Source organism: Benincasa hispida, chromosome 12, assembly GCF_009727055.1.
Source record: "Benincasa hispida cultivar B227 chromosome 12, ASM972705v1, whole genome shotgun sequence".
In the NCBI taxonomy this organism is placed as follows: domain Eukaryota; kingdom Viridiplantae; phylum Streptophyta; class Magnoliopsida; order Cucurbitales; family Cucurbitaceae; genus Benincasa; species Benincasa hispida.
The window spans coordinates 62,070,144-62,097,984 of record NC_052360.1 but is presented as its reverse complement, the minus strand read 5'-3'; the positions used below and the strand labels follow the sequence as shown (position 1 = coordinate 62,097,984).

At 32.8% G+C, this 27,841-nt stretch overlaps 1 protein-coding gene and 1 long non-coding RNA gene across 2 annotated transcripts; both read left to right on the top strand.

The window, feature by feature from the left end:
* The first annotated feature begins 1,929 nt into the window (after window positions 1-1,929).
* LOC120068401 lies at window positions 1,930-3,144 on the top strand. The gene is made up of 3 exons (XR_005479196.1): window positions 1,930-2,018; window positions 2,211-2,280; window positions 2,725-3,144. It is a non-coding gene; the product is annotated as an uncharacterized LOC120068401 (long non-coding RNA).
* Window positions 3,145-7,904: 4,760 nt separating this feature from the next.
* LOC120092431 (beta-glucosidase-like SFR2, chloroplastic) lies at window positions 7,905-12,633 on the top strand. Its single transcript, XM_039050518.1, has 10 exons — window positions 7,905-8,101; window positions 8,426-8,768; window positions 8,922-9,060; window positions 9,343-9,509; window positions 10,165-10,386; window positions 10,937-11,105; window positions 11,205-11,438; window positions 11,537-11,686; window positions 11,779-11,908; window positions 12,245-12,633. The coding sequence occupies exons 1-10, from the start codon at window positions 7,930-7,932 to the stop codon at window positions 12,439-12,441; spliced, it is 1,923 nt and encodes a 640-aa protein (XP_038906446.1). The 5' UTR covers window positions 7,905-7,929; the 3' UTR covers window positions 12,442-12,633.
* Window positions 12,634-27,841: the final 15,208 nt, after the last annotated feature.

Genomic DNA, 27,841 nt, shown 5'->3' with positions numbered 1-27,841 from the left:
GGTTAGGGTTTTTATTCATTCTCGGTCGTAGTTGAACTCATGCTAAAAAATAGCCATATTTGTTGAATGAAAAATTTTGGATCAACCACAAATAACTATGTCATTTCTTAAATTACTGATGAAATTACAAATCATCAAATGACATGTGTCCCAAATTCAAATTGAAGACATAAATTGAATTTTTTTTATGATGTAATGTGTTTTCATCGTGACCGTAGGATTGCATGACATTAATTTGGTTCAATTTTATATTAATATTTGGACTAAATTTCAAGGGCCAAGTCTATGGACCAACGAAGCTCAAGGTCACAAAGCTCACCAGAAAACTCTATAAATAGAATTCTCTTTTATTTGAAGGGTTAAAAAATTTTGCTATCCAGAGAGCCTAGATTTTTTTTTTCTTTTTTCTTTTTTACAAATAAGAGGAATCCCTAACTTGTAAAGAAATCTTGAAGATATAAACATTTTTTCAAGATTTCAAATCTACAACTCCACGAAAGACGTTTTTTCGAAAACCTTATGCGAATAACATTTAATCAAATTTGATACTTGATTGAAATAATAGTTTCTCTTGGTTGAATTGCTTTTAAAGAATGTGGTTATTTGGTAGTTTAAATAATCAATAATCTTTTGGTACTTTAAACTAAAGATAATAGACGTTTGACATTTCAGGTAACCATATGTTTGATTTAGGCTAATATTGACATATGAATATATACTTGAAATTTCTTTAATATTTATGGTACTTTTCTTTCTCAACTTTTGTTTGTTTGTTTTTTTATAACATCGCATTTTTAAAGACAACAAATTATGAGAGAGTATATAGATTTGAACCTCCGATTTCAAAGAAAATGAGTACATGTCCATTACGACTAAATTAAACTTGCTTTAGTTATGTCTTCTCTTATTTGTTATAACTTAAATTTAAATTTATATATAATAAGGATTTGAATCTTATTTTGGTTAAAAAATTCAAGTGTATTTTAGTTCTTAAATTTGCAGGTTTATTCCGGTTTTGTCCCTCTATCCCTACTTCAAATAAATAAATAAATCATAATCATTTTTGTTGTCATTTCTGTCCGTTTATTTATTTATTTTAAAAGATTATGTTTATTTATTGTTTAATACACATAAAATATGACCGCATGTCAAAATAAACAAAAGTTCAGTTGATAAGTGCTCGTAATCAAACTCAAAATCGTAGGTTCAATTTTCCCCTAAACATATTGTGAGATGAAAAACAAGGCCGAATGAATACCATTTTTTTCGTTGAAAATTATCACTAACACACACTTTTCTTATGCATCTAAAAAGGGTACTTTGTATCTTAGTAGTACGTCTAATAACTTTCTCTAAACAGACTACATCAAATTATTCCTTTTTATGATATGTCAACTAATTAAAGATATCACATTCTTCTGTTCCCGACCATCTTTTTTATAGGGACAACGACCTTCCAACTATCTCAAGAGTGATATAATATTGTCCACTTTGGGTATGAACCCTCATGACTTTGCTTTTTATTTCAAACCAAAAACCTCATACCAATAGAGATAGTTATCCTCACTTATATACTCATGATCCTCCTCTTGAATAATGAACCATTGAGCCTCCCCTCAAATAGTCATCCATCCATGTAACTCCTATCTAGACTAGCTCCTCTTCACCCGCGCACATCGCCTATCCAATAGAGTTCAACCACGAAGACTACTTCCAAAGCTCCACTATATATCTTTGTTCAACACTTGAGGATTCTATTGACACGACTAAGTTAAAGGCATGACTCTAACACCACTTGATAGGGACAACGACCCTCCAAATATCTTCCACAATTGTATGATCACTACAAGAAAATTGATCTATTTCGACCATGTTTTACCGGAGGTTATAAAAAACCTTCGAAAAAGATATACGTTCATTAGAGGTTTTGGAAAATCTTGTAATCGGGTACGAGTGGTTCGCTTGCAGACCAATCTGAAATGATAAGTTGGAGCAACACCTCTCTAATATCATAAAAGGTACTTTATTATATCTTCAGCTTGTGAATTCATGTTAGTAGTTTATTTTTTCCTTCAAGACTTTTGTGAATTCAAGACTTTCATTGAATTACAACCTGTTACAATTTTTAGGCTTAGATTTCATGAAGGAACTTGTAGTTAAGAATTTGCGTATCAAGCTTCTAATAGATCAACTACGAGATCTTGTTGCAGATGTATCTTCATGGCAAAGTCCTTGTAGCTCTTGATGGCTCTCTCTTTGGCTATGATCTTGGAGTTTCTGGTATGTTTTTTTATTCTGTTTTAAAAAGATTTCAGTTTCTTGGAGAGTTCTTTTCTGGGGTTGCCCTTATTTCGGTTCATATGGATTTTGACGAACTGATTCAGCAGAAAAAAAACTTAGAAGATTTCTATCTGTGATGTTTGTTGAATTTGAACATGTGTTCATCTGAAATTAAGCTTGATTTCTATTTTTTTCCCCTCTCTCAAAGGGAAATTGGGGGGAAAAATTTTTCATTTAGACTTTAGAGGTTTTGACAGCCCTACGGCTTCATTGATAATGATTTATTATGTTGTTTGTTGTTCATGAAAGTTATTTTTTTTCCCTGTAGGCTTCTTTGTTAAAGATAGAGTTTCTCGATAAATATAAAAAACCAAAAAAAAGAGAAGAAGGGTGTTTCCATAATTTCCGATAATCTGAAATGATTTGCTGTTTGTATTTGGTTAGGGATTATTGTTACAAAAAATGTATACATCTTTTCTTACAATTCCTTGAGGTCAGCAACTAGGAATTTTCATCCATCAAGCAAAATAGGTGCTAGAGGCTATGGAGTTGTCTACAAAGTGAGACCAATGTTGTTATTCTTATGAATCTCTCATGTAATTTCTTCCCTAAAGGTACCTTTCCCATATTAATTCTGATGCATTTTCATCTGCCATTGATATGATGAAAATGTAATAATGGAATATCCCTTGTTTAAGGATTGTATTGACCTCAATCTATGTTTCAAATGTCTTGTATTCTTGTATCATTCTTAACTGAATATTTTGTATTATATGTTGAAGTGAGGATAGTAGTTCTTCCCTCAATTCGGAAGTTGGGTGAAACAATCTTGTTCTTCTCATTATTCTTGAATCTTGATGATTTAAAGGCTCAAGTATGTACTTGTAAATCTTTCATCACAAATTATTTTGTTTTCGACATAAATGACTTTGACAAATGTCATGTTTTTTTCTAGCAGCTTTTTGATTTTCCTTGCTGATCAAAATCCTAAGTCTCCGAAATTCGCCTCAATTTTAGTTTATGGGTTTTCTGGTGTGTTTTTAAGTCTTTTCTTTTTCGTTCCTTCTGTATACTCTACCTATCTGCACCTCCAGTTTCTATAATGCTAATCTAATGTGGGTTATTGGATTTTCTCTTTAATACTCAACAAATCGACCTAGATCGTTACTTCTTGAACTTAGAGAATTTTCTTTTGTGGGTTCTCAAAATTGCTAGCCTTTGATCTGGAGGGGATTCAAATGGGGTTTTAAGATTGAAGATTTTGTGTGCATGGATTTTAGATTGTTTGATGCCTTGAGGTGACTTACATTTTGATTAATATGATGGGGACATTTTGATTTGCTTATGTACCTGTTTACTTTATTAATATAAATAGGTGAATCGTTTTAAATTGGGTGTAATAAAAAAGTGCACAAAAATTGCCTAAGCAATTCACCTCAATCTACTTTGTGTGTTTATGACTTGCATTATTCTGCATTATAGAAATTGGAGGTGCACAAAAAAGTGCACAAAAACTACCTAAGCAATTCACCTTAATCTACATTGTAGTGTCTTCTCTATTATGTGAAAATAATACTTCATTGGATGGAGGTCTAGGTCCTCATTTGAGAAGATGCGACTTTGATTATTCAAATATATTGATTTCTTAGTTTCCAATTGCGACATCCTCATACTTTTATAGATTTGATTTTAAGTTAGAAGAAAAGTTGGCTTTGTGGATAGAGTTGAATTCCTGTATAAAAGATTTAGCATTCACCTTATTTTACTTTGTAGTGCAAGCTTATATACAACTAGGGAAGCAACAGAACATGGACATATGACATGTACTAACAGATTTAGATTTAGAAAATAAGTCTCGAGGGAAAGAAATATTGTTTCTACTAGTGGGAGTGATTTTTAGATTGTGGGACCTATTTCTATTGTGATAGGACAAGCATTAATGGACAAGCATTAAAAGGTTGTCTTTTTCATCTTTACTTTTCTCATCATAATAGGGGGCTGATGATTTGGATTCCACTTGTTCGTCTTTAGAAGCCAAGGCTTTGAATTGGACAAATTGTAAGTAAATTCTTAAGATGAATCTATAACCACTTTATACAGATGGACCGTTTACTTCTTGAAACTATCTACATTGTTGAATGCTGGATTAACAATATTAATATTCAATGAATTGTTGAATCAAGTTAAGAATGATGTTAATTTTTGCATAGTCGTTTAGTTTCACAATTGTATGTGCGTGTTTTAATTAGTTTTTGTTATCAGGAATAGTATGGAAATTTAATCTGGGCTTTAGACCGTCCAAAATAAAGTGATGGAGCTTGTGTTTAAATGAGATTATCATATAGCCCTGCTGCCCCCTTTTTCCTTTTTCTTATTCAATGGACTGATTGTTACCTGCTAGTGCATTGAGGCTGTTAAGAATCCTTATTTAGTTTTGTGTGTGTTTATGTTATCTTTCTATAATTGCTCTTCTACAATTGTGTATTGAATGTGGAAGCAATGAAGGGGCTTCTCATTGAAGCTCGTAATAATCAGGTCTAAGGTTATTTCTAAGTTTTATTTCACAGACACATATCTAATATCAAACTGAGTTTTTGGTGAGGTATTGAATGTCTTTCTTTGGTAGGGACCCAATCTTTTTGGTTGTGGATTGGCTCATGTTGGTGTAATAGACATGCTGCAATTCCATAAGTGTACACAATAGGTTTGTTCACTCCATACAACTACATTGATTTTTATGCATGAGTGTGTGTTTAACCAAGTAATTGCCTTTTGGTCAATTGCACTAAACGTATTCTGTTTTGATTTGATGCCTTGGATAAGATGTTAAAAAAAAAAAAAAAAGGATCATTTACTGATTTATTAGGACTTTGAATGGAAGGTTCACAAATATCTCTCTTTAGAAGGTTTGATTTATAATGGTTTTGGTCTAAATCCTAGTTTGGAATTGTACCATATTCTTAATTCAAGTTTTTACTCATACCTTGTGAGCAATATTGAGATTTAAATTTTTGTGTTTGTTGAGATCTTAATGTATAAAAACAATTAAGATTTAATTTTGTATATGTATAGGTAAAAAAAAGAGATTATTGATTTGCACGTATCTAAGCAAAATATACATATATATGTATATTAATTCAATGACAAAACGATACATTCATTTAATATTAGGCAATAACTAACAAAAAGTAGGTAAAAAATCGACATTGAAGATAATGTTCAATGTTGGTTGAGTATTCATTTTCGGTTGAAAACTGACATTGAAGATAATTGACATTGAAATCTTGGTCATCTATAATGTCGGTTTAAAACTGACATTAAAGCCAACCGACATTGAAGACCTTCTATAACACGATCTTCAATATCGATTTTCAACCGACATTGTACCCCTATAATGTCAGTTTTAAACCGACATTAAAGCCCAATTTTGTAGTAGTGAATGAAAGCTTTTGAGAAAGACCACTTGATAATATAGATAATTATCGACAAATAATTTGACAATTATCAAAGATATATGACTTTTTAAAAATAATAATTTTCGAAGGTTAATCAACCTTTGAGAAATAATACTTTTCAAAGGTTAGTAAACCTTTGAAAATGTTTTTTCGACGGGTTCTATTTCGACACTTTTCAAAGGTTGAGATAACCTTTGAAAAAAAGATGTATCGAAGGTCTATTGAATGTTTTCTCGAAGGTTGTGACCTTCGAAAATGGTCAAATTTCTTATAGTGGATATTGTATATTTTGGGCATCAACCCTCGTGACTTTATTTTTGGTTTCACTCCAAAAGGCATCATACTAATGAAGATAGTTATCTTTATTTATATACTCACGATCCTCTCCTTATCTAACTAATGTGAGATTTTGGTCGCATTTCCAACGTTACAAGCCAAAAGCTTGGTCATCAAATTAACTTGACAATTAATCTTCCATGCCACAATGAAAACATGTTGAAATCAACACCAACTTGTTGATCTCTTCGTGATTTGTCCTATGCTTATGTTCTCTTTGTATGGGGCAAACTTTGTGCCTTCCTAAATGTTCATTTGAGAGAGACGTTAGAAGAAAAGATTAATAGACCATCCTCGAATTGTTTCACATAATTTAATTTCAAATTTGAAAAGTTAGACATCAAACTTATTATAGTTTTGAATAGAAAAAAGTATCAAAGAAAACATCCTGTAAATATATCCTCACTAAATAAATGGACAAAATAGAAATGTGAATGACAATTATAAAAACTGTATTTTTATATTTTATATAAAGTTGCAAATAAAACAAAACCTAAAGAAGAAAAAACAGAAGTAGGAGAGTTCTAGACGAAATATAAACAACCCCTCAAAAAGCACGAAAAGGTGAACAAAAGAAAAAAAAAAGAATTTTGGTGCAGCCATCTTTTTTTTACAGACAACACAGTTAAAAAAAAAAAAAAAAAATGTTACGTGACAATTTTTTAAAATTAAATTAGTTTTATTTTATTTTTTTACTATCTAATGACAAAGGAAACCGAAATTCTTTTCCAACTTAGCGTGAAATCAATTTTTACTCTAAATTTTTAATAATTATTTTTGTATATCAATCAACTAGTAAGTTTATGTACATTTTTTAGTACAAAGTTACTGTCTTTATAAACTTAAAGGTAGAAATTGAAACAATATGTTAAAATCGAAAGTCAATAACGGTAAGGGATTTTCAAAAATAGAAAAATAAGAAAACTATTTACACAAAATAACAAAATTTAATCTTTTATGATAGAGATTGATAGAAGCTTATCAGTATTTGATAAAAACTGGTAAAAACCTATCATTGATACTATCGGATAGATACTAATTGAAGTCTATCTATCATTGTTTTTTTTTTGCTATTTTTATAAATAGTTTGACATTTTTCTATATGTGAAAATTTCCTAAATTTAAATGAACTTTGACGTTTGTGTTTGCTTGGTCCATACAATTTCAAATTTATTTTATGAACTTTTAAAAATTTTAAAGTTCACTTATTTAAATAATATATACATGAAAGTTTATGATTTAATTAGGTAAAAAATTAAACTTATACATAAAAGATTAAAGACCGTTTTTAAATATAGAAAAATTAACCAAAATATAACAAAAATTTAAAAGCATCAATGATAGATGCTGGTAGATATTGATAGACTTCTATCATTATCTACTAGTGACATTGATGAACACTGATAGAAGTCTATCAATATCTATCATTGATAGTTCTAAAATTTTATTATGTTTTGTAAATATTTTCAACAATTTTACTATTTGAAATAATTTTCTAAAGATTAATAAATTTTAAAAATTTATAAATTTATCAAAAAAATTTTGATACAAAATTAAAAATCTAAAAAACTACTTGATAATTTTAAAAAGTTAAAAAATCATATATTCGTAAATCTGAAAGTTTATAAACTAAATTGATAATTCAAATACAGATTAATTAGAAACAAGGAAGAAAAATCCAACAATTACACTGGACCAACGACTCATAGCACTGCGACTGAAATTAAAAATCGGCGCGTTTTAATCACGAGCCTATTTGGTAGTGACACGTGGATAGAACATAACAGAAGCAGCTATCAAATTCTTCCATAAGTTATCGCCATTGGTCCCATACTCCCATTACATTCACAGGCTTCTGATGACGCTGGTGGCTCTCTTTGTTTCTGCCACCAAGTTAGCCGGCGTTTTGGTTACTCTCACCGTCGCCGCCAATGCCTTCTCCTTCTCCCGCTACCGGAGAAAGAATCTCCGCGCATTCCGTTCCCCCATCGATGAGTCCTCTGATGTTCTCGCCGACTTCACTCTTATCGGTATCTCTCTTCTCTTCCACTCGCAACTTTCCATGTAAATTGAGTTCCGCACGACTTCTTTTGTTTTTTCAATCAACAGCCCTAGAATTTTATGATTATTATGTGCCTTGAGTGTCGAGTGATTAGTGAAGTCTTCATTTCTGAGGCGTCTTCTTGTTTTGTGGTGTTATTTTGCTTTTTTAGCAAGGAATTATCAGTTGTTTGGTTCTACTTCGAAGTATGTTTATAGGGTTCGAGATTTACTGTGTAATTACAGTTGGTGTGTCTGAATACTCATTGTAGCTCTTTGATTTTCTGTTTCTGCCTGTTTGTGATTTCTCATAGAGGGGGGACGTGAGTTCTTCTTTGGCCTCGCCACTGCCCCTGCCCATGTTGAGGATCGCCTCAATGATGCTTGGCTTCAGTTCGCTGAAGAACACCCATGTGATACATCGGAATTGCAACAGGGCATGCAGCCAGCAGTTGCTTTGATGGGGTCTGCTGCTGGTGATGGTGGGTCTCAGCAGGCTGCATATTTTAAAAAGGAAACTGATAAAGGAAAGCCTCTTAAGATAGCTATGGAAGCCATGATTAGAGGTTTTAAGAAGTATGTAGGAGAAGAAGAAGAGGATGTACCAAGTGATGAATGCCATCATAACGTAGCTGCATGGCACAATGTTCCTCACCCGTAAGCGCGAATCCTTTAGCCTGTTGTCTTGACGCTTGTAAATCAATGTCATGATCAAACATATCTTGATAGCTTACGATTGATTGTTAAATAAATGCAAAACGTTATTTTTGGCTTTCTGAATGATGAATGAGTTATTTGGGCTTATTTCAGAGAAGAGAGACTTAGGTTTTGGTCTGATCCTGATACAGAGCTGCAGCTGGCTAAAAATACTGGGAGCAGTGTGTTTCGAATGGGAATAGATTGGTCTAGAATCATGACTCAAGAACCAGTTGATGGGCTTAAAGCTACCGTAAGTTCAATTTTATTTGTTGTCCTAGCTAGACATTTGATTTGCCCTCATCCCTTTTATTGAGAGACTGCAATACACAAATACTCTTCCATAACTTTACTCACAGGTATTTACCGTTACTTGGGAATAATACAATTAATTAGTCGATGTTGAATTGTTTTGTGAGGCACATTAAATGACCTACTCTTGTTTCATAAATGACAATGTACTAAAGATTATATTTGGACAAGTTTTTAATTGATGTCACATGATCCAAGTCAGTTTCATGATGTTACCTTTCAGGTTAATTATGCAGCATTGGAGCGGTATAAGTGGATCATCAACAGGGTTCGTTCATATGGCATGAAAGTGATGCTTACACTGTTTCATCATTCCCTGCCCCCATGGGCTGGGGATTATGGAGGATGGAAACTCGAAAAAACCGTCGATTATTTCTTGGAATTCACTAGGTTTGTAACCATATTCCTTCCGGTGGTGCTTTTACCTGCCTTCTCTATTATTTATTGCATGTAATTGTTGTCTGCGCTATGTATCATGTAGCTGCATATATGCCATACGTAGGACTAGGAATAAAAATTTATTCAACTATATGGTTTAGTTGAATGACCATGAATTCAATATGATCAAAAGATTTGGAGAATAGGACGTTGAAAAGTTATAGCCTTATAGGTTTCAAATTTGAGAAAAGTATACAAGATAAGGATGTTTCAGTTTCAACGATATTGAATTGTAAAGATGGTATTGGAACTCTGTCAGGAAAGGCAAACAGAATTTTTGTCCTTGCAGTTCAGTTGGTTAGTATTTGTATATGGATGGTGATTCCACTAGATTCCATCTTTAGGGCATGATTATCTTTTGGATTGTGTTTTGACACCAATGCATTGATGCCTTGCAGTTACTAGAAAAGTTATGATGGTTTTTTTGCTGATTGAAAAGTTACGAGATGCCTTGTAGCTGCTAGAAAAGCCGTTTGTTGATGCAGGCTTATGGAGTGAAGTTTAGGTTTATACTGTGTATCTGTTTGTTGATGAGTGTATTCAACTATCTCTCGTGGGTTCTTTTGTTTTGCTGTTGGATCCAATACTATTGGCTCCTATTTTGCAGGCTAGTGGTCGACAACACATTGGATATGGTAGATTATTGGGTGACATTTAATGAGCCTCATGTCTTCTGTATGCTTACCTACTGTGCTGGTGCCTGGCCTGGAGGTCATCCTGATATGCTTGAAGTTGCCACCTCCGCACTGCCTACTGGTGTTTTTCAACAGGCAATGCATTGGATAACCATTGCACACTTGAAGGCCTATGACTATATTCATGAGAAAAGGTCCATTTCACTCTTAAAAACTATGAGAAATGTGTGTAGAAATATTTTGAGTATTGCTGCATTCTCTAAATATCTCCAGAAACTCATGCTCACCTATGCACATACTTTCCTTTTACTTATATTTCACTCAAGAAATTCAGTTTTCATAATTCGTTGCAATAGCAATTCAGTGGGAAGAACTTCATTTTAGGTCTAGCTACAGCGTGTGGAATAGGAAGACAACCTTTGTCTTGTTTACTTATAAAAATTTGCAATTGCTTTCCACACACACACACATATGTAATAATCAATAACACAAATACTTAAAGAAAATTGGCAATATTTGCTTTGGATGGGGGACAACCACTCCTACCTAACTGCGAAACTGGAGATTAGAAAAGAGCTTTCTAATTGCTTTATCAATGTGGCAGGATAGTAAAATTTCGTTAGCCATAGATAACAATTGGAGACAGAATTACATTGGAACCCATATCTCATTCTGTCCTCTTTTCTATCTTCGAAGAGTCCCTTCTCCCACATTTATGAACTTTTCATGTTTTTACTTTTGCAGTAACTCATCAAGTTCCATTGTCGGAGTTGCACACCATGTCTCTTTCATGCGGCCATATGGTTTTTTTGATGTTGCTGCTGTTACGTTGGCAAACTCTTTGACTCTTTTCCCATATGTAGATAGCATTTCGGACAAACTTGATTTTATAGGCATAAACTATTACGGGCAGGTTTCTTTCTTTTTTCTCCTTCTCATATCAAGTTCACTTGTAGAGTAATGCTTTTGTACGCATCAGCATATGTCTTGAGATTGTTCATCCATCAATCAGGAAGTGGTATCTGGGACTGGACTTAAACTCGTTGAGTCAGACGAGTATAGTGAATCTGGACGTGGGGTGTATCCTGATGGGTTATATCGCATGTTGCTTCAGTACCATGAAAGGTACAAACATTTAAATATTCCATTTATAATCACGGAAAATGGGGTATCCGATGAAACAGATTTGATCCGTCGACCATATTTGATTGAACATTTGCTTGCTGTATACGCAGCCATCATCAAGGTATTGTCTGAGTTCAGTTTTATTGTCACACAATTAGTTTATATTTCAATAAATATAATCGGTTTACAGAATCACATTAGCCTATTACCTTCGTGTAGGGTGTTCCTGTACTTGGCTATTTGTTTTGGACTATCTCTGATAACTGGGAGTGGGCTGATGGTTATGGTCCTAAATTTGGACTTGTAGCAGTTGATCGTGCCAATGGTCTAGCCCGAATACCACGTCAATCATACCACCTATTCTCTAAAGTAGATAATTTTCCTCTTTTCTTCCCAAGAAAAATTTTACCACTCCTAATAATTGTTACCTGACATCTAGAACACTTGGTTATCATAAACAGATAGTAACCTCTGGTAAAATTACTCGTGAAGATCGTATACAAGCATGGAATGATCTGCACATAGCTGCTAAACAGAAGACGACTCGACCATTTTATCGGGCTGTTAATAAACACGGTTTGATGTATGCAGGTGAGTTGTGGAGTTGCAGTTTACTAAACTAGAAAGTATCACTGTGATTTTTATTTATTTAGGACGGTTGCAAATATAGCAATTAAATCCAAAGTATGAACAGATATAACACAATGCAAAAGAACATGCATAGCAAAATTATTTAGATCTAGAGTCTATTAGTGATAGATTATAATCCTAAAAGACTACCTATTGCAATAGAGCCCCAAAAGTCCAAAAAACAGAGTGAAGATTTTTGGCTATATTTGTAATTCTTTTTAAAAATGTTGCTATACATTTAATCATTAATCCTAAAAGTGCTATCTATTGGAATGACCCAATTAATTTTTGCTACAGGAGGCCTGGATGAGCCTATTCAACGGCCTTATGCCAAAAGAGACTGGCGGTTTGGTCACTATGAGATGGAAGGCCTGCAGGACCCATTAAGTCGCTTATACAGATCCTTTCTCAGGCCTTTTTCTGTTCTAAAGAAAAAGAAAAAGAAAACTGCCAAGGATAAAACAAGGCTTATTCTTCGACCACTTGAACTCTAAACTTTGGTTAGAAACTTGATTCAATGGTAGGGGGAGCCTTTCTCCTCTTATCAGGTAATGAACAAACAAAGTTATGATGATATTTGTGATTTTGTAGTCAATTGACAAATTGAACCATCTTTTCACCATCTTAATTCAACTGTCTTTTTGCTGCATGCTACAAGTCTATAAAACGAAACTTTAGCAATTAAATGTGGTTTAATGCAGAATCAATTCTCTTTACAACTTGTAATAAATAGTGTTGACTTTTATGCTTTGAATATTGGGGGATTTTTTTTTTTTTTTTTTTTTTTTTTTTTTTTTTTTTTTTGTGTATGTGTGTGTGTGTGTGGGGGGGGGGGGGGGTTGTTAATTTATTAGTGTGTTCTATACCTTGGCGTTTGTAGGAAGTGAAACATTGGAGGATTTGTTTTTAGGCTTTGTTCAAGATTAGTATACTTGATGTATTGTACGTGGTCCATTGAGATTCAGTCTTTCGTCCTTTTGTTTTGTCCCAAAATAAAGAAAAACAGTATACTTAGATGTTTTTTTAGCTGTGAAGTCCATGTAGTTTTCTTTTTAATTTTTTTTAAAAAAATAAAACTTGCAATTAGTTATGAAAGTATCATTATATTTATTATTTATAATTGTTGTGTGAAAGTTACAAATGGGAATGAAGGAGTTCCAACAGGTGTCCTCTTGGTCGGAGAATTTGAGCTATACTGAATTTGATAGTCATTCTTGTTATCTATTTACATCTGTGATTGTATGCGCTTGTCCATCACTCATGGTTATCTTGAGGTGAAATTACAAGTTTAACCTATAAATTCAGTTTTGTGTCTATTTGGTTATGAGTTTTCAAAATTAAATACATTACAAAAATAAAAAAAACTAAAAACGAAATCATTCTAATTAGGGGTTTTAGTTTTAAAATTTTGACTTAGTTTTTTTGAAGATGTGAATAGAAAGTAGATAAAAATAAATAAATAATCATAAAATATTTATAAGTGAAGTTGTGCTATAAGTTTATCATTTGAAATATGATTAATGTTATATTTAATAATAATGAATTCCTTTTGAATATTTTATTTCAATATTTACAAACTAGAAAATGATTAAAAATTATGATTTGGTTTGTAGATATTATATAATGCAAATATTTTGTATTAAACAACTAATGATTAATAATTAATAACCATTTTGTGTTGGGCTCTTTTCAAATATAGGAAAATGAACATAAAAATATTTGCACATAATAACAAAATAACACAGTCTATCTATGATAGATTGTAATAGACAAAGTAGACTACTATCTGTGTCTTTCTATGTCATGATAGACATAGATAGTAGTTTATCGTTTATCGTGATCTATCACATATAGACTGTGATATTTTGCTATTATTTGTAAATATTTTTAGCAGTTTTGTCATTTAAAATAATTTTCCGTTTGTTCTTTTTTTTTTTTTTTGCTTTTGAAAATTAAGCCTATAGACACCACTTCCAAGTTTCACCTCCAAATTTCTTATTTTGTTATATATTTTCTATCAATAGCTTAAAAATCAAGCAAACTTTTGAATACTAAAAAAGTAGCTTTTTAAAAGTTGTTTTTTTTTTTTTTTTTTGGAAATTTGACTAAGTATTCAACTATTGTTAACTTTAAGATAAGATTGCAAATCAAATTAAGCAATAAGGAGGAAAAGTTAATTTTCAAAACTAAAAAAATAAAGATAAAATAGTTACTAAACGGGTCTAATGTTAAATAAATTAAAAATTTTGTAATAAATAATATATGAGAAATATATAATTTTTTCATTAGCAAAAATTACCATACAGTAAGATAGAGAGAAAAATTATACCTAGTTAATAGAAAAAATGAAAATTTTTCACCGATCGAAAATATGTCAAACTATAACAGAAATAGCAAAATAATAACAATAATAATAGACACTGACATAAATTTCCATCAGTTCCTATCTAAGAAGATAAAAAATTTTGCTATTGTGTAAATAATTTTCCTTATTTTATTTTATTTTATTTTGAAAAATCTCCCTTAGAAAAAAAAATGATAAAAATGTTGTAGATGATAAATAAATAATAAAGATGCAAAATAATCAATAAAAAGGTGTAGGACCATAAAAGAAGGAATAAGAATAAATATGATGATTAAATTTTTGGAAAAGGAATCAATTACCTTTCTATGGGGTTAGTGATCTCAAATTTGTGTTAAGATCTCATCCGTTGATTTCTATTCCAAACCCGAGTACATTCTAATATATTAAAGTAGGAATATTTTAGTCGTATATCAATTTAAATATTTGTGCATAATTGTACTAAAAATGTGTGTAATTTTATTTCATTAAACAAACTTATTTGCCAACAATAGTCTAACTCAATTGTTGGAGAACATATGTCATCTTTAAAAGTTTTAAAGCCCAATCCCCTGAACTTGTTAAATAATAATAATAAAAAAGCTTTCATTGGTTTTTTTTTTTAATGAAATATAACAATTGATCAACATATTTTTTTTTTATTAGAATAAAAATTATCAGTGGTTAAGTTTTTTTAGTATAATGTGATGAGGGATTGACCTATTATATATTGTGTAATTGGGTTGAATTCGCTTTGACTTTGAACGAAGTCATCAAGTAATAATGTAATCTTTTTTTAAATTCAATCAGGTATTTAATATTAAAGATAATAATTTAGTTGTTGTGAATTTGAGAAGCACAACGGGAATCATGGATGGTAATAAATATTAATATAAATAAATATTAAATAAATAAAACATAATATATAAATAAATAAAATATAACAAAATAACAAAATAAGAAATGAGAAAATTCTCAAATTTCTCCATTTTCTCCAATTTGTATGGAATTTGCTCAATGTGTGTAATTTTAAGATCCACCAAATGCCATTATTTAGAGGTAAAGTGGCCATTAGGATGTGGACTTACATGAACACCAAGCATGAATAATTACAAGGCACATGGACACCAAGCATGAATAATTACAAGGCACATTGACAACATAAAGGGTGACACATGGCTTTTGGGACACTAAGCAATAGACATTTATTCATTATTATAATATTTATAGTACTCCCCCTGAAATGCCCATATATATATATATGAAATATGTCTCATTAAAACCTTGTTAGGAAAAATCCAATGGGAAAAGATCCTAGTGAAGGAAAAAGAGAACAAATTCCATATAATATATACTCCTAAAAGAATACAATATATTTACTCCCCTTGTGAAAACATCACTTAAGATCTCTGAGTCACCGCATTCCAATGTTGTGCACCAATTTTTCAAAAGTTGCAGTTGATAATGCCTTTGTAAATAAGTCTGTCAAATTATCCTTCGAACAAATTTGTTATACAGTGATGTCGCAATTTTCTTCAAGATCATGAATGTAGAAAAGTTTTGGTGAAATATGCTTTGTTCTATCTCCTTTGTTCTATCTTCATTTGATTTGGGCTATGCAAGCTGTGTTGACTTCGTATAATATTGTTGGAAGATTTTTATTAGAAGATAAGTCATATGTTTCACGAATGTGCTGAGTCATTGACCTTAGCCATACACATTCTCGACTAGCCTCGTGAATTGCAAGAATTTCAGCATGATTTGAGGAAATGGTCGTTATAGTCTGCTTCACCGATGACATGATATAATAGTTTCTCCACATGTGAATAGATAACTTGTTTGAGATCTAGCTTTGTGTGGATCAAATAAATATCCAGAATCTGCATAACCAACTAGATCAAAAATTGATTTATTTGAATAAAACAAACCCATATCGAATGTTTCTCGGAGATAACGAAGTATATGCTTAATTCCGTTCCAATGTCTTTTTGTAGGAGAAGAACTATCTAGCCAATAAATTTACTGAAAATACAATATCTGGCTTGTATTATTAGCAAGATACATAAATGTACCAATAACACTAAGATATGATACTTCAGGACCAATAAATTCTTCATTATCTTCTCGAGGTCGAAATATATCTTTCTTTGTATCCAATGAACCGACTTCCATTGGAATATTTAATTAAATTCTTCATGATATCCTTCTTTCAATAAATATCCACTCAGACGATTGTACCACATCCGTCCTGATTGTTTCAATCCATATAGTGATCTCTATAACTTTATTGAATACAATTCTTAGGAATTTGATGTATATGTTTCAAGTACCTTAAATCCTTTTGTGATTCTCATATAAATATCATTATCAAGAGATCCATATAAATATGTTGTGACTACATCTATAAGATGCATATCCAGACTTTTATACACAGTCAAGACAATTAAATATCTGAATGTCATTGCATCCACCACCGGAGAATACATCTCCTCAAAATCAAAACCTTGTGCAACTAGTCTTGCTTTATATTTTGTGACCTTATTATTTTCATTTATTTTCCTCATAAATACCCATTTGTATCCCACAGGTTTAACACCTTCTGGTGTTCGGACTACTGGTCTAGAAACCTGACGTTTTGAAAGTGAATTTAATTTTGCCTGGATTGCTTCTTTCCACTGAAGCCAATCTTTTCTGTGTCAACATTCTTCACCAGATTTTGGTTCAGGATCCCCATTTTCACATATAATATCAAGAGCAACATTATACACAAAAATGTTGCCAATTATTGCATTAGTTCGCTTCCATCTTTTTCCTGTCATGTTATAGTTTATTAAAATCTCATTGTTATCTTTAGGTATTTTACCTTTCTCACTAGTCATATCGAGGATTTCTTCATGGATATTTACATCCACAACCAAGTCTTTTTCATTATTAATTATTTTTCATTTTCGAAGATTTTTATCTTTGGAACCCACTGGTCTACCACGCTTCTGGCGTGCTCCAGACTCATTAGCAACAACTTGTTGTGTTGGATATCAATTTTTGATGCAACATTTACAGATGGTATATGTGACTTAGTTACTTTCTTTGCTTCTATGAATGCATATGGTAATTAATTTGCTATATTTTGCAAATGAATTATTTTTTGAACTTCAAGTTCACATTGATCTGTATGAGGATCTAAATGAGACAATAACGATGCTTTCCATGTAATTTCTTTTTCCAACTTCTTAATCCCCCCCCCTCAATGTTGGAAAATTTGTCTCACTAAAATGACAATCAGCAAATCATGCAGTAAATACATCACCCGTTGGGAGTTCAAGATATTTAATAATTGATGGGGAATCATATCCTACATATATTCCTAACCTCCTTTAAGAACCCATCTTAGTGCGTTTTGGTGGAGCAATTGGAACATATACTGCACACCCAAAAATTTTCAGATGGGAAATATTTGGCTCATGACCATAAGCTAATTGTAATGTCGAGTACTTATGATAAACTACTGGCTTAATGCGTACAAGTGACGCTGCATGCAAAAAGCATGTCCCCATATAGGTGGAGGAAGATTAACTCTCATAAGTAATGGTCTAGCAATTAATTGCAAACGTTTTATAAATGATTATGCTAAACCATTTTGTGTATGAACAAGAGCTACAGGACGTTCAACACTTATCCCAATTGACATACAATAATTATCAAAAGCTTGGGATGTAAATTCACCAGCATTATCAAGACGAATGGTCTTAATTTTATAATCAGGAAATTGTGCTTTTAACTAAATTATTTGAGCAAGTAATCTTGCAAATGCAAGATTTCGACTTGTTAATAAGCACGCGTGTGAACATCTACTGGATACATCTATTAATACCATCAAATATCTAAATGATCCTCTTGGTGGGTTAATGGGTCCACATATATCACCATGAATTTGTTTTAAAAATGCAAGTGATTTAGTCTCCACTTTAGTTGGTGATGCTCTAATTATCAATTTTCCTTGAAAGCAAGCATCGCATGATAATTCATTAGATTGAAGAATCTTCTGGCTCTTCAATGGATGTCCAAAAAAATTCTCAATAATTCTTCTCATCATTATAGATCCTGGATGACTCAATCGGTCATGCCAAATTGTAAATATGTTTTGATTCATGAAATTCAGGCTCATTGTTGCATATGTTTCAATTACTCGTATATGGGTATAATATAATCCAGAAGATAAAACTGACAACTCTTCCAATATACATTTTTCATTTGAGACAGTGGTTATGATATATAGATATTCAACATTATTCTTACTATCAGTCTCAATATGATAACCATTGCAATGTATATCTTTAAAACTTAGAAAAATTCTCTTTGATTGACTAGAGAACAATGTATTATCAATTGTAAATTTTGTTCCTTTAGGCAAAATATATTTGCTTTTCCAAAACCTTCGATCAAGTTTGCAGAACTTGATATCGTATTGACTTTTGCTTCCAACATTGTCAGTTTAGAAAAATATTTGTTTACTTGTAAGTATCTTATGTATGGTTGCACTGTCTGTTAGACATAGATCTTCTTTGCTCATTTTTGAAATATCCAACATATGAAAATGATCCATGTTTCTTCACTAAAAGAAAATAATTACAATAAGAAAAACAACACTTAAAATATACAAAAGTTACTAAAAAAATATGAAGATAAAAGAAAACAATAACATTAAGTCTAGATATTCTCTAACTCAAAATAAACACTTGATGTTCCATCAACTGCGCTAATCTTTTCTTTAGGAGATTCAAAGAAGTCCGCGACATCCAAATTTATCATATGGGATGAGCCAAATATATCATTATCATGGTATTCAAAATTTGCTTCTACATTTATTCTCTCTTTCCTTCAAGGAGGCTTGATAGAGGTCAACTAAGTGTGTTTGATGTACGACATGTACATGACCAATGCCCAGTCATTTCGCATCGGAAGCATTTATTTTCAATATTTTTTGAACTCTTATCTTGTGGAGCTTTTCCTTTGTGATCATCATTTTATGTGGTTCTTTTGAAATATGAATGATTAAAACGACCACCATGAAAATAATAAATTTTCTTCCTTTGCCACGGTCACGACCTCGACCGCGACCGCGACTGCAACCACGACTTTAACCACGATTATTATTAAAATTCACAACATTCACTTCAGAGAATTGTGTCGTTTCGGTTGGTTGAGATTTATAATTTTTCATCAATAACTCGTTATTTTGTTCGGCCACAAGAAGACATGAAATTAGCTCAGAATACTGTTTAAAATCAGAAGACATGAAATTAGTTCAAAATACTGTTTAAAACCTTTCTCTTGATATTGTTGCTGTATGAGCATATTTGAGACATGAAATGTAGAAAATGTCTTTTCTAGCATGTCAGAATCAATAATTTTCTCTTCACATAATAACAATTTTGAATTGATTTTAAATAATATGAAGTTGTATCACTGATTTAAAATCTTGTAGCCTCAAATCATCTACTCATAACGAGCTTTAGAAAGAATAACTGTCTTTTGATGATCATACATTTCTTTCAAATTTTTCCACAAGATACGAGGCTCTTTGATTCTAAGATGCTCTCTTGTGGATATGATGACGAAGAAAAATCATAGCTTTTGCTTTGTCCTGACTGGATGTCGTATTTTCTTCTTTAATAGTCTCCCCAAGATTCATATCATCCAGGTGGATTTCGTTATCAAGTACCCATGACAAATAATATTTCCATTAATATCAAGGGCAGAAAATCCTAATTTTATGAGATTTGTCATGGTAGCACTATCATAAAATATTGTACTTATGTTAGAAATTTAATAAATATTGAATATGCAAAATAACATTAAATGTATTAATCATAATGAAGAGGGAAAAACCGACATACCTTTAGGACCTACTTTTAGCAGGAAAAATGACAGGAGCCCATGCTGATAACATAAAATATTAAAACAAATAAATATTAAATAAATAAAACAAAATATATAAATAAATACATTAAAACAAAATAACAAAACAAGAAATGAGAAAATTCTCAAATTTCTCTACTTTCTCCAATTTGTATGGAATTTTTCCAATGTATGTATAATTTTAAGATCCACCAAATGCCACTATTTATAGGCAAAGTGTCAAGTAGAATGTGAACTTACATGGACACCAAACATGAATAATTACAAGGCATATGGACAACATAAAAGGTGATGCATGGTTTTTGGGATACTAAACTATGGGCATCTAGTTATTATTATAATATTCATAATACTAGCTAAATTAATATTTCATCCATTAAAAAATAAATAAAATAAATTTTTATTGAAAGAATTATTAGAATGTAATATTTCTATTGTTTGTATTGTTAGTTAGTTGTATAGCTGGATATTTAGCTAGATATTTCTTTTATTCTTTACCTCTAATGTACAAGGTATATATGTATCCTTGTTCTTTCATTAATGTGACGAGCAAGATTAATTTATTTTTAGTTCTAATATGGTATTAGTTGAGTTTTAATTTTCTGTATGAAAGTTCTTGGGTTCGTCTCCATGGTTGATCCTTCTTTCACGAACCCTACCTTTCGACTAATCATTTTGATTCTTCATCTTTTTCTACTACGAATTAGTCCAAAAATTCCTCGATTCTTGAACTATTGGGATTAGTGTCCTAAATCTCTCTTATATTCTTGTAGTTTGTAAACTCTGTATAAATAAATTGTTTTTATTAAAATAATTATTATTTTATGAGTATACACTCAATCTAATAAACAAAGATCTTGGGTTATTTTATGTAATTTATGAAGGAACTCGTTTTACAGAGAACTTATGAGCAGAAGTGGATCGTCCAAATTCCATTACGATTGAAAAAAATTGCTTACAATAAAATAATACAGATCATGCATCAAAACATAAATTATAGCATGCTATTGAACTATAAACAGGGTTCAAGAAATTATATCTCTGAAGAACTCTTCTTTGCGTTAATCCCTCGAACTTTCACGAACACTTCGAACAGCAACAAAACTCCTCGAACTATTGGGATTGATGTCCTAATTCTCCTGGAGTCTCATTGTTTTGTAAAGATATACATTGTTTAATGAAGAAAATAAGTGTTATTTAATTCTGACATTTACTCATATCCAATAAACAAAGCTCATTGGTTATCTTATGTGAACTTAAGCATGTATATGTGATATACAAGTGGATCATGTCTTAAATGATAACCTAAATAGGTTTGTAGTATAAGGATTAAGGTAGGATACCTGATCCTGGTGACACTACGGATACGGCTCACTTTGTAGAGGTTTGCAATTGTTGTAAACTACTACAGATGGTAGATCCTGACCATTCCTGTGGAGACGTGCAAGTGGGGGTGTTCTATACAAAGAGTTTGTATAAGACTTGGACCACGAGATGACTAGACTCTGTATATAACGCCGTTGATACTAGAGACTTATATCTCATCTAAACGACCATAAGTGACACGACCTCAATCCTGAGTGTTTTGGGAACTTCTGCCTTTGAGGGCGATCCTTTGATTAGTATGGGTGAAAATGGGTAGATTGTCAACTCAGCATGCCTACCTTTTTGGGGACTTGTCTGATCTGGGAGCTGGGAACTCAATCCACGATTTGAAATTCACTCATTTTCCGAAGCAGGGATAAGTAGAGAGATTGCTTCCTTAAGAGCTGATTCCGGGGCTTGAACATAGTGGCCACAACTTCTCTTTGGAAGAGAAGACTCAGTCATAAGTAAGACTACGACTTATGTTCATTAGAGGGATCAGTGGTACTTAAGGAGTTAGATGTAACTACAGAGGCATAACGGTTATTGGCTCAGCTGTACTTACGAGCGATCTGTGAAGGGTTGTCGCACTACTGATTGGTTAATGATGGACACATAATATATCTGTGGTAAGGAGAGTTCAGCTGTCGATCTTTAGTGGAGTATTGGCAGTTAGCGGATGGTGGATCCAGTGACTAAAGAGTTTAGTTCCGTTATTCACGTACTGTTGGAGCTTTCGAGGCTACAGGTCATAAAGGTCCCCTTGGTAGCTCAATGGATCTAGTTGAGGATCGGTTTATTGGTGTTGATTTGAAGTTCAATTTGAGCAAGAGGTATTCTTAATTATATATGATATGATCGTATGATGTATGTAGATACATTACGTGAGGATTAATGTAAATGAGATTTACATTAAGTCAATGGAATAGGAAAAAAACTACGGTTTTATATTTCATGAGATGAAATATTAAAGCTATAGGCTATAAATATAGTATAATAAGTTGGTTATCATTTATATTTATAATAATATTAATCATTGGATAATTAATTCTTTTTCTCTAATAATCAATTGAGTGAGATATTATTGGTGGTTCATAGTAACCGTGAGATAAAAGAAAAATGGATTTCCTAATTTTAGTAAGTTTTTATGAAAAGTAATTTTGAGATTTTCTCTCGCAAAAAGAAAACTCACGGTAGTTGTCAAGAAAATATCGATTTACTAAATGACAACTTGAGCGAAGTAAATGGTTGTGTAATGTTTTATAGGCGATAGACACTGAGCTATGCGAGGAGCTAGACGATCGCTTAGATTTTGCTAGACGATCACTTAGCTTTAGCTAAACGATTAGGGATCCAAGTCCACACAGAGCCCACCTTTTGGATTCTCACACCGAGAATACCAAGGTAACCTTCTTGGTGGTGTCATACTCAACTCGACACCGTTGAGGTTATGTGGAGGCTGTTCGTGTTACTGGGGAGTTCGTGACCGAGGTGATCATTGAGGACAAGCGTGAAGTGTTCGTGCAGTATTGTGGTCGTGTTGTTCGAGCGTTCGTGAGGAAGGAGCATGGAGATGAGTCTACAAATGTTTGTAGCTTTCGCCTTGTTCATTTGTAGTGATCATGCTGTAATTTCTGTAACAATTCCATAATTGTATGTTTTGTTTACGACTGTAATTTGTAATGTTCATGTATGATTGTAATTTGGAATGATCTATTTTCTACTGCTCATAGAAATCTCGAGTTCGATTTCCTTCAATTGGTATCAAAGCCAGGTTGTTCTGATATTCCAAATTATAACTCTGTTTTGAACTCATTTTACAGTCGCGGTGGGTTTCTGCATCTGCAGTTAATCGTTTTCTGCATTTGTGGTTGAGTTGATGAATGTTTCGGGTTAAAATTGCCTTTTGTTAAAGCTTTCTGTATTACAAAGTGTGAATTTGTAAGGGCCCCTGTGTTTTTGGGGGTAAGTAATTTTGCAATCGAGTTTGTAATTCAAAGAGTTTAAGTTAGTCGAGTCGTTCGTGATGAAGCTTAAAAGCATGGAGATGCGGTTCTCAACGAAGAAGAAGACCAAACATTGGTCGTATCATGTAGCCTCAGGTAAACGATCGTTGGAATTTAACTAAGCGATTATTTAGATTTTTCTAGACGATTGTGTAGTATTTTCTAAACGATCGTTTAGCTAATGCTAAGCGATGGGGTAAATCTTTTACTCTATCGCGTAGCATTGGTTACGCGACCACGTAGGCGCTAGAGGTAGAGGATCCTAGTGGGATCATGTGATGCTCGTCGTTTAGTAAAAGATGTGCACTAGACGATCATGTAGTTAGCAAGCTTCATCGCGTAGTTACTACCTATACGATCACGCGTATACGATACGGAGGCGCTAGCTAAGCAATCGCTTTAGCCTAAAGCGAATTGCTTACTAGCGCCTGCCGTATCGTATTACGCGTGATCGTATAGGTAGTAATATACGCATGAAGCTTGCTAACTACATGATCGTCTAGTATTCGCACATCTTTTACTAATACGACGCAGGCATCACGATGACTCCCACTAGGATCCTCTACATCTAGCGCCTACGTGGTCGCGTAACCAATGCTACAGCGGATAGAGTAAAAAGATTTACGCCATCGCTTAGCATTAGCTAAACGATCGTTATAGAAAATACTACACAATCGGTCTAGAAAAATCTAAATAATCGCTTAGTTAAATTCCAACGATCGTTAACTGAGGCTACATGATACGACCAATGTTGGTCTTCTTCTTCGTTGAGAACCGCATCGTCCAGTGCTTTTAAGCTCATCACGAGACGACTCGGACTAACTTAAACCTCTTTGAATTACAACTCGATTGCAAAATTACTTACCCCAAAACACACAGGCCCTTACAAATCACACTTTGTAATACAGAAAGCTTTAACAAAAGGCAATTTTAAAACCCGAAACATTCATCAACTCAACACAAATCAAGAAAACGATTAACTGCGCAGATGCACAGAAACCCACCGCAAGACTGTAAAATGAGTGTCAAAAACAGAGTAAATTGGAAATATCAGAAACAACCTGGCTTTGTACCAATTGAAGGAAAATCGAACTCGATAGTTTCTATGAGCAGTAGAAAATAGATCATTCCAATTACAATCAATACATGAACATTACAAATTAAAGTCGAAACAAAAACATACCAAATTATGAATTGTTACAGAAATTACAGCATGATCACTACAAATGAACAAGGCGAAGCTACAAACATTGTTAGACTCATCTTCCATTGCTCCTTCCTCACGAACGCTTCGAACAACACGACACAAACTGCACGAACACTTCACGCGTGTCCTCAATGATCACCTTCGGGCACGAGACTCCCAGTAACCGACCGAACAGCCTCCGACAGTAACCTCAACGGTGTCGAGTTGAGTTATTGACACCCACCAAGAAGGTTACCTTTGGTATTCTCGGTTGAGAATCACAAAAGGTGGCCTCTGTGTGGACTTGGAATGAGGCAGAGAAGGAGGAAAGCACAGATCGTGTACACGCATTTGGGGCAAGTGGGAGAAGACAGAAACCTATCGCCATAGGTCGATCCCTAATCGTTTAGTAAAGCTAATGATCGTCTAGCAAAATCTAAGAACGTCTAGCTCCTCGCATAGCTCAGTGTCTTAGCGCCTATTAAACAATTACACAACCATTTACTCGCTCCAAGTTGTCATTTAGTTAAATCGATAGTTTCTTGACAACTACCGTGAGTTTTCTTTTTGCGAGAGAAAATCTTTCAAAATTACTTTTCATAAAAACTTTACTAAAATTTAGGAAATCCCATTTTTCTTTATCTCACGGTTTACTATGGAACCACCAATAAATCTCACTCAATTGATATTGAGTGAAAAGAATTTAATTATCCAATGATTAATATTTATTATAAATATAAAATGATAAGCCAACTTATTTATAGCTATATTAAATTAGCCTATAGGCTTTAATCATTTCCATCTCATTTGAAATATAAAAACCGTAGTTTTTTTCCTATTCCATGGTACTTAATGTAAATCTCATTTACATTAATCTCCACGAGATGTATCTCATTACATCATACGATCATATCATGATATAAATTAAGAGATCCTCTGCTCAATTGAACTATTCAAATCAACACCAATAAACCGATCCTCAACTGATCCATTGAGCTACCAAGGGGACCTTATGACCTGTAGCCTCGAAAGCTCCAACAGTACAGTGTGAATAACGGAACTAAACTCTTTAGTCACTGGATCCACCATCCGCTAACTGCCAATACTCCACTAAAGATCGACAGCGAACGTCTGCCTTACCACAGATAAATTATGTGGTCCATCTTAACCAATCAGTAGTGCGACAACCCTTTCACAGATCGCTCGTAAGATACAGCGAGCCAATAACCGTATGCCTCTGTAGTTACATCTAACTCCTTAATGTACACTGATCCCTCTAATGAACATAAGTCGTAGTCTTACTTATACTGAGTCTGTCTCTTCCAAAAGAGATAGTTGTGGGCCACTATGTTCAAGCCCCGGAATCAGCTCTTAAGGAAAGCCAATCTCATGCACTTATCCGCTTCGGAAAATGGTGAATTGTCAAATCGTGGATTGAGTTCCCACTCCCAGATCAGACCAAAGTCCCAAAGAAGGTAGGGCATGTGAGTTGACAATTCTACCCATTTTCACCCATACTTAATCGAAAGGAGTCGCCCTCAAAGGCAGAAGTTCCCAAAAACACTCCAGTATTGAGGTTCGTGCACTTATGTCGTTTAGATCGAGATATAAAGTCTTCTAGTATCCAACGGCGTTATTATATACAGAGTGCTAGTTCATCTCGTGGTCCAAGTCTTATACAAACTCTTTGTTATAGAACACCCCCACTTGCACGTCTCCACAGAATGGTCAGGATCTTACCATTGTAGTAGTTACAAACAATTGCAAACCTCTACAAAGTGAGGCCGTTATCCGTAGGTCACCAGGAATCAGGTATCCGTAACCTTAATCCTTATACTACAAAACCTATTTAGGGTTATTCTTCCATTTTTAAGGGCCATTTGGAGATTCCAAAAAACGTTTGTAAATAATTCAAAACCCCAATTATACATTGGCTAATGTCACATAAGATAACCAATGACTTTGTTTATTGTGAATATGAGTTAAAATGTCAGAATTAAATAACACTTATTTTCTCATTAAACAATGTATATCTTTACAAACAATGAGACCGGCCAGGAGAATTAGGACATCAATCCCCATAGTTCGAGGAGTTTTTGCTGTCGCGAAGTGTTCGTGAAAGTCGAGGGATTAACGCAAAGAAGAAGTTCTTCAGAGATATAATTTCTGAAACCACTGTTTATAGTTCAATAGCATGCCTATAATTTATGTTTTGATGCTAATTGTTGTATATTTTATTGTAAGCAATTTTTCAATCGTAATGTGAATTTGGACATTCCACTTCTGCATCATAATTCTCTGTAAAACGGAGTCCTTCATAAATACATAAATAACCCAAGATGCTTTGTTTATTAGATTGAGTGTATACTCATAAAATAATAATCTATTTTAATAAAAACAATTTATTTATAACAGGAGTTTACAAAACTACAAGAATATTAAGAGAGATTTAGACACTAATCCCAATAGTTCAAGAATCAGGAATTTTTGGACTAAATTCGTAGTAGAAAAAGCGATGAAGAATCAAGAAATGATTAGCGAGAAAGTAGGTTCGTGAAAGAAGGATCAAACCATGGAGACGACCCAAGAACTTTCATACAGAAAATTGAAAACTCAACTAATACACTATAGGAAACTAAATAATTAAAGATTAATCTTGCTCGTCACATTAATGAAAGAACAAGGAACATATAATACCTGTACATTGAGAGTAAAGATAAAAAGAAATATCTAGCTAAATAATCAGCTAAACAACTAAACAAAATACAAACATAGAAATATTTACATCTAATAATTCTTCATAAAAATTTATTTTATTTATTTTTAATGATGAAATATTAAATTTAGCATAGGTTAATGAATATTATAATAGAAACTAGATGCCCATATTTATATCCAAAAAACCATGCGATCACCTTTATGGTTTGTCCATATGCCTTGTAAATTATTCATGTTTGGTTCCATGTAAGTCAACATTCTGACTTGACACTTGCCTATAAATAGTGGCATTTGGTGGACTTAAAATATAATACATGGAAAAATTCACCATACAAATGGAGAAAAGTAGAGAAACTTTG

Excerpts from the sequence above, each read along its gene's own strand:
- LOC120092431 (XM_039050518.1), top strand. The coding sequence starts at position 7,930 with ATGACGCTGGTGGCTCTCTTTGTTTCTGCCACCAAGTTAGCCGGCGTT. Across the intron at positions 8,769-8,921 it reads TGGCACAATGTTCCTCACCC|AGAAGAGAGACTTAGGTTTT; the intron begins GTAAGCGCGAAT and ends GGCTTATTTCAG. Across the intron at positions 10,387-10,936 it reads GACTATATTCATGAGAAAAG|TAACTCATCAAGTTCCATTG; the intron begins GTCCATTTCACT and ends TTACTTTTGCAG.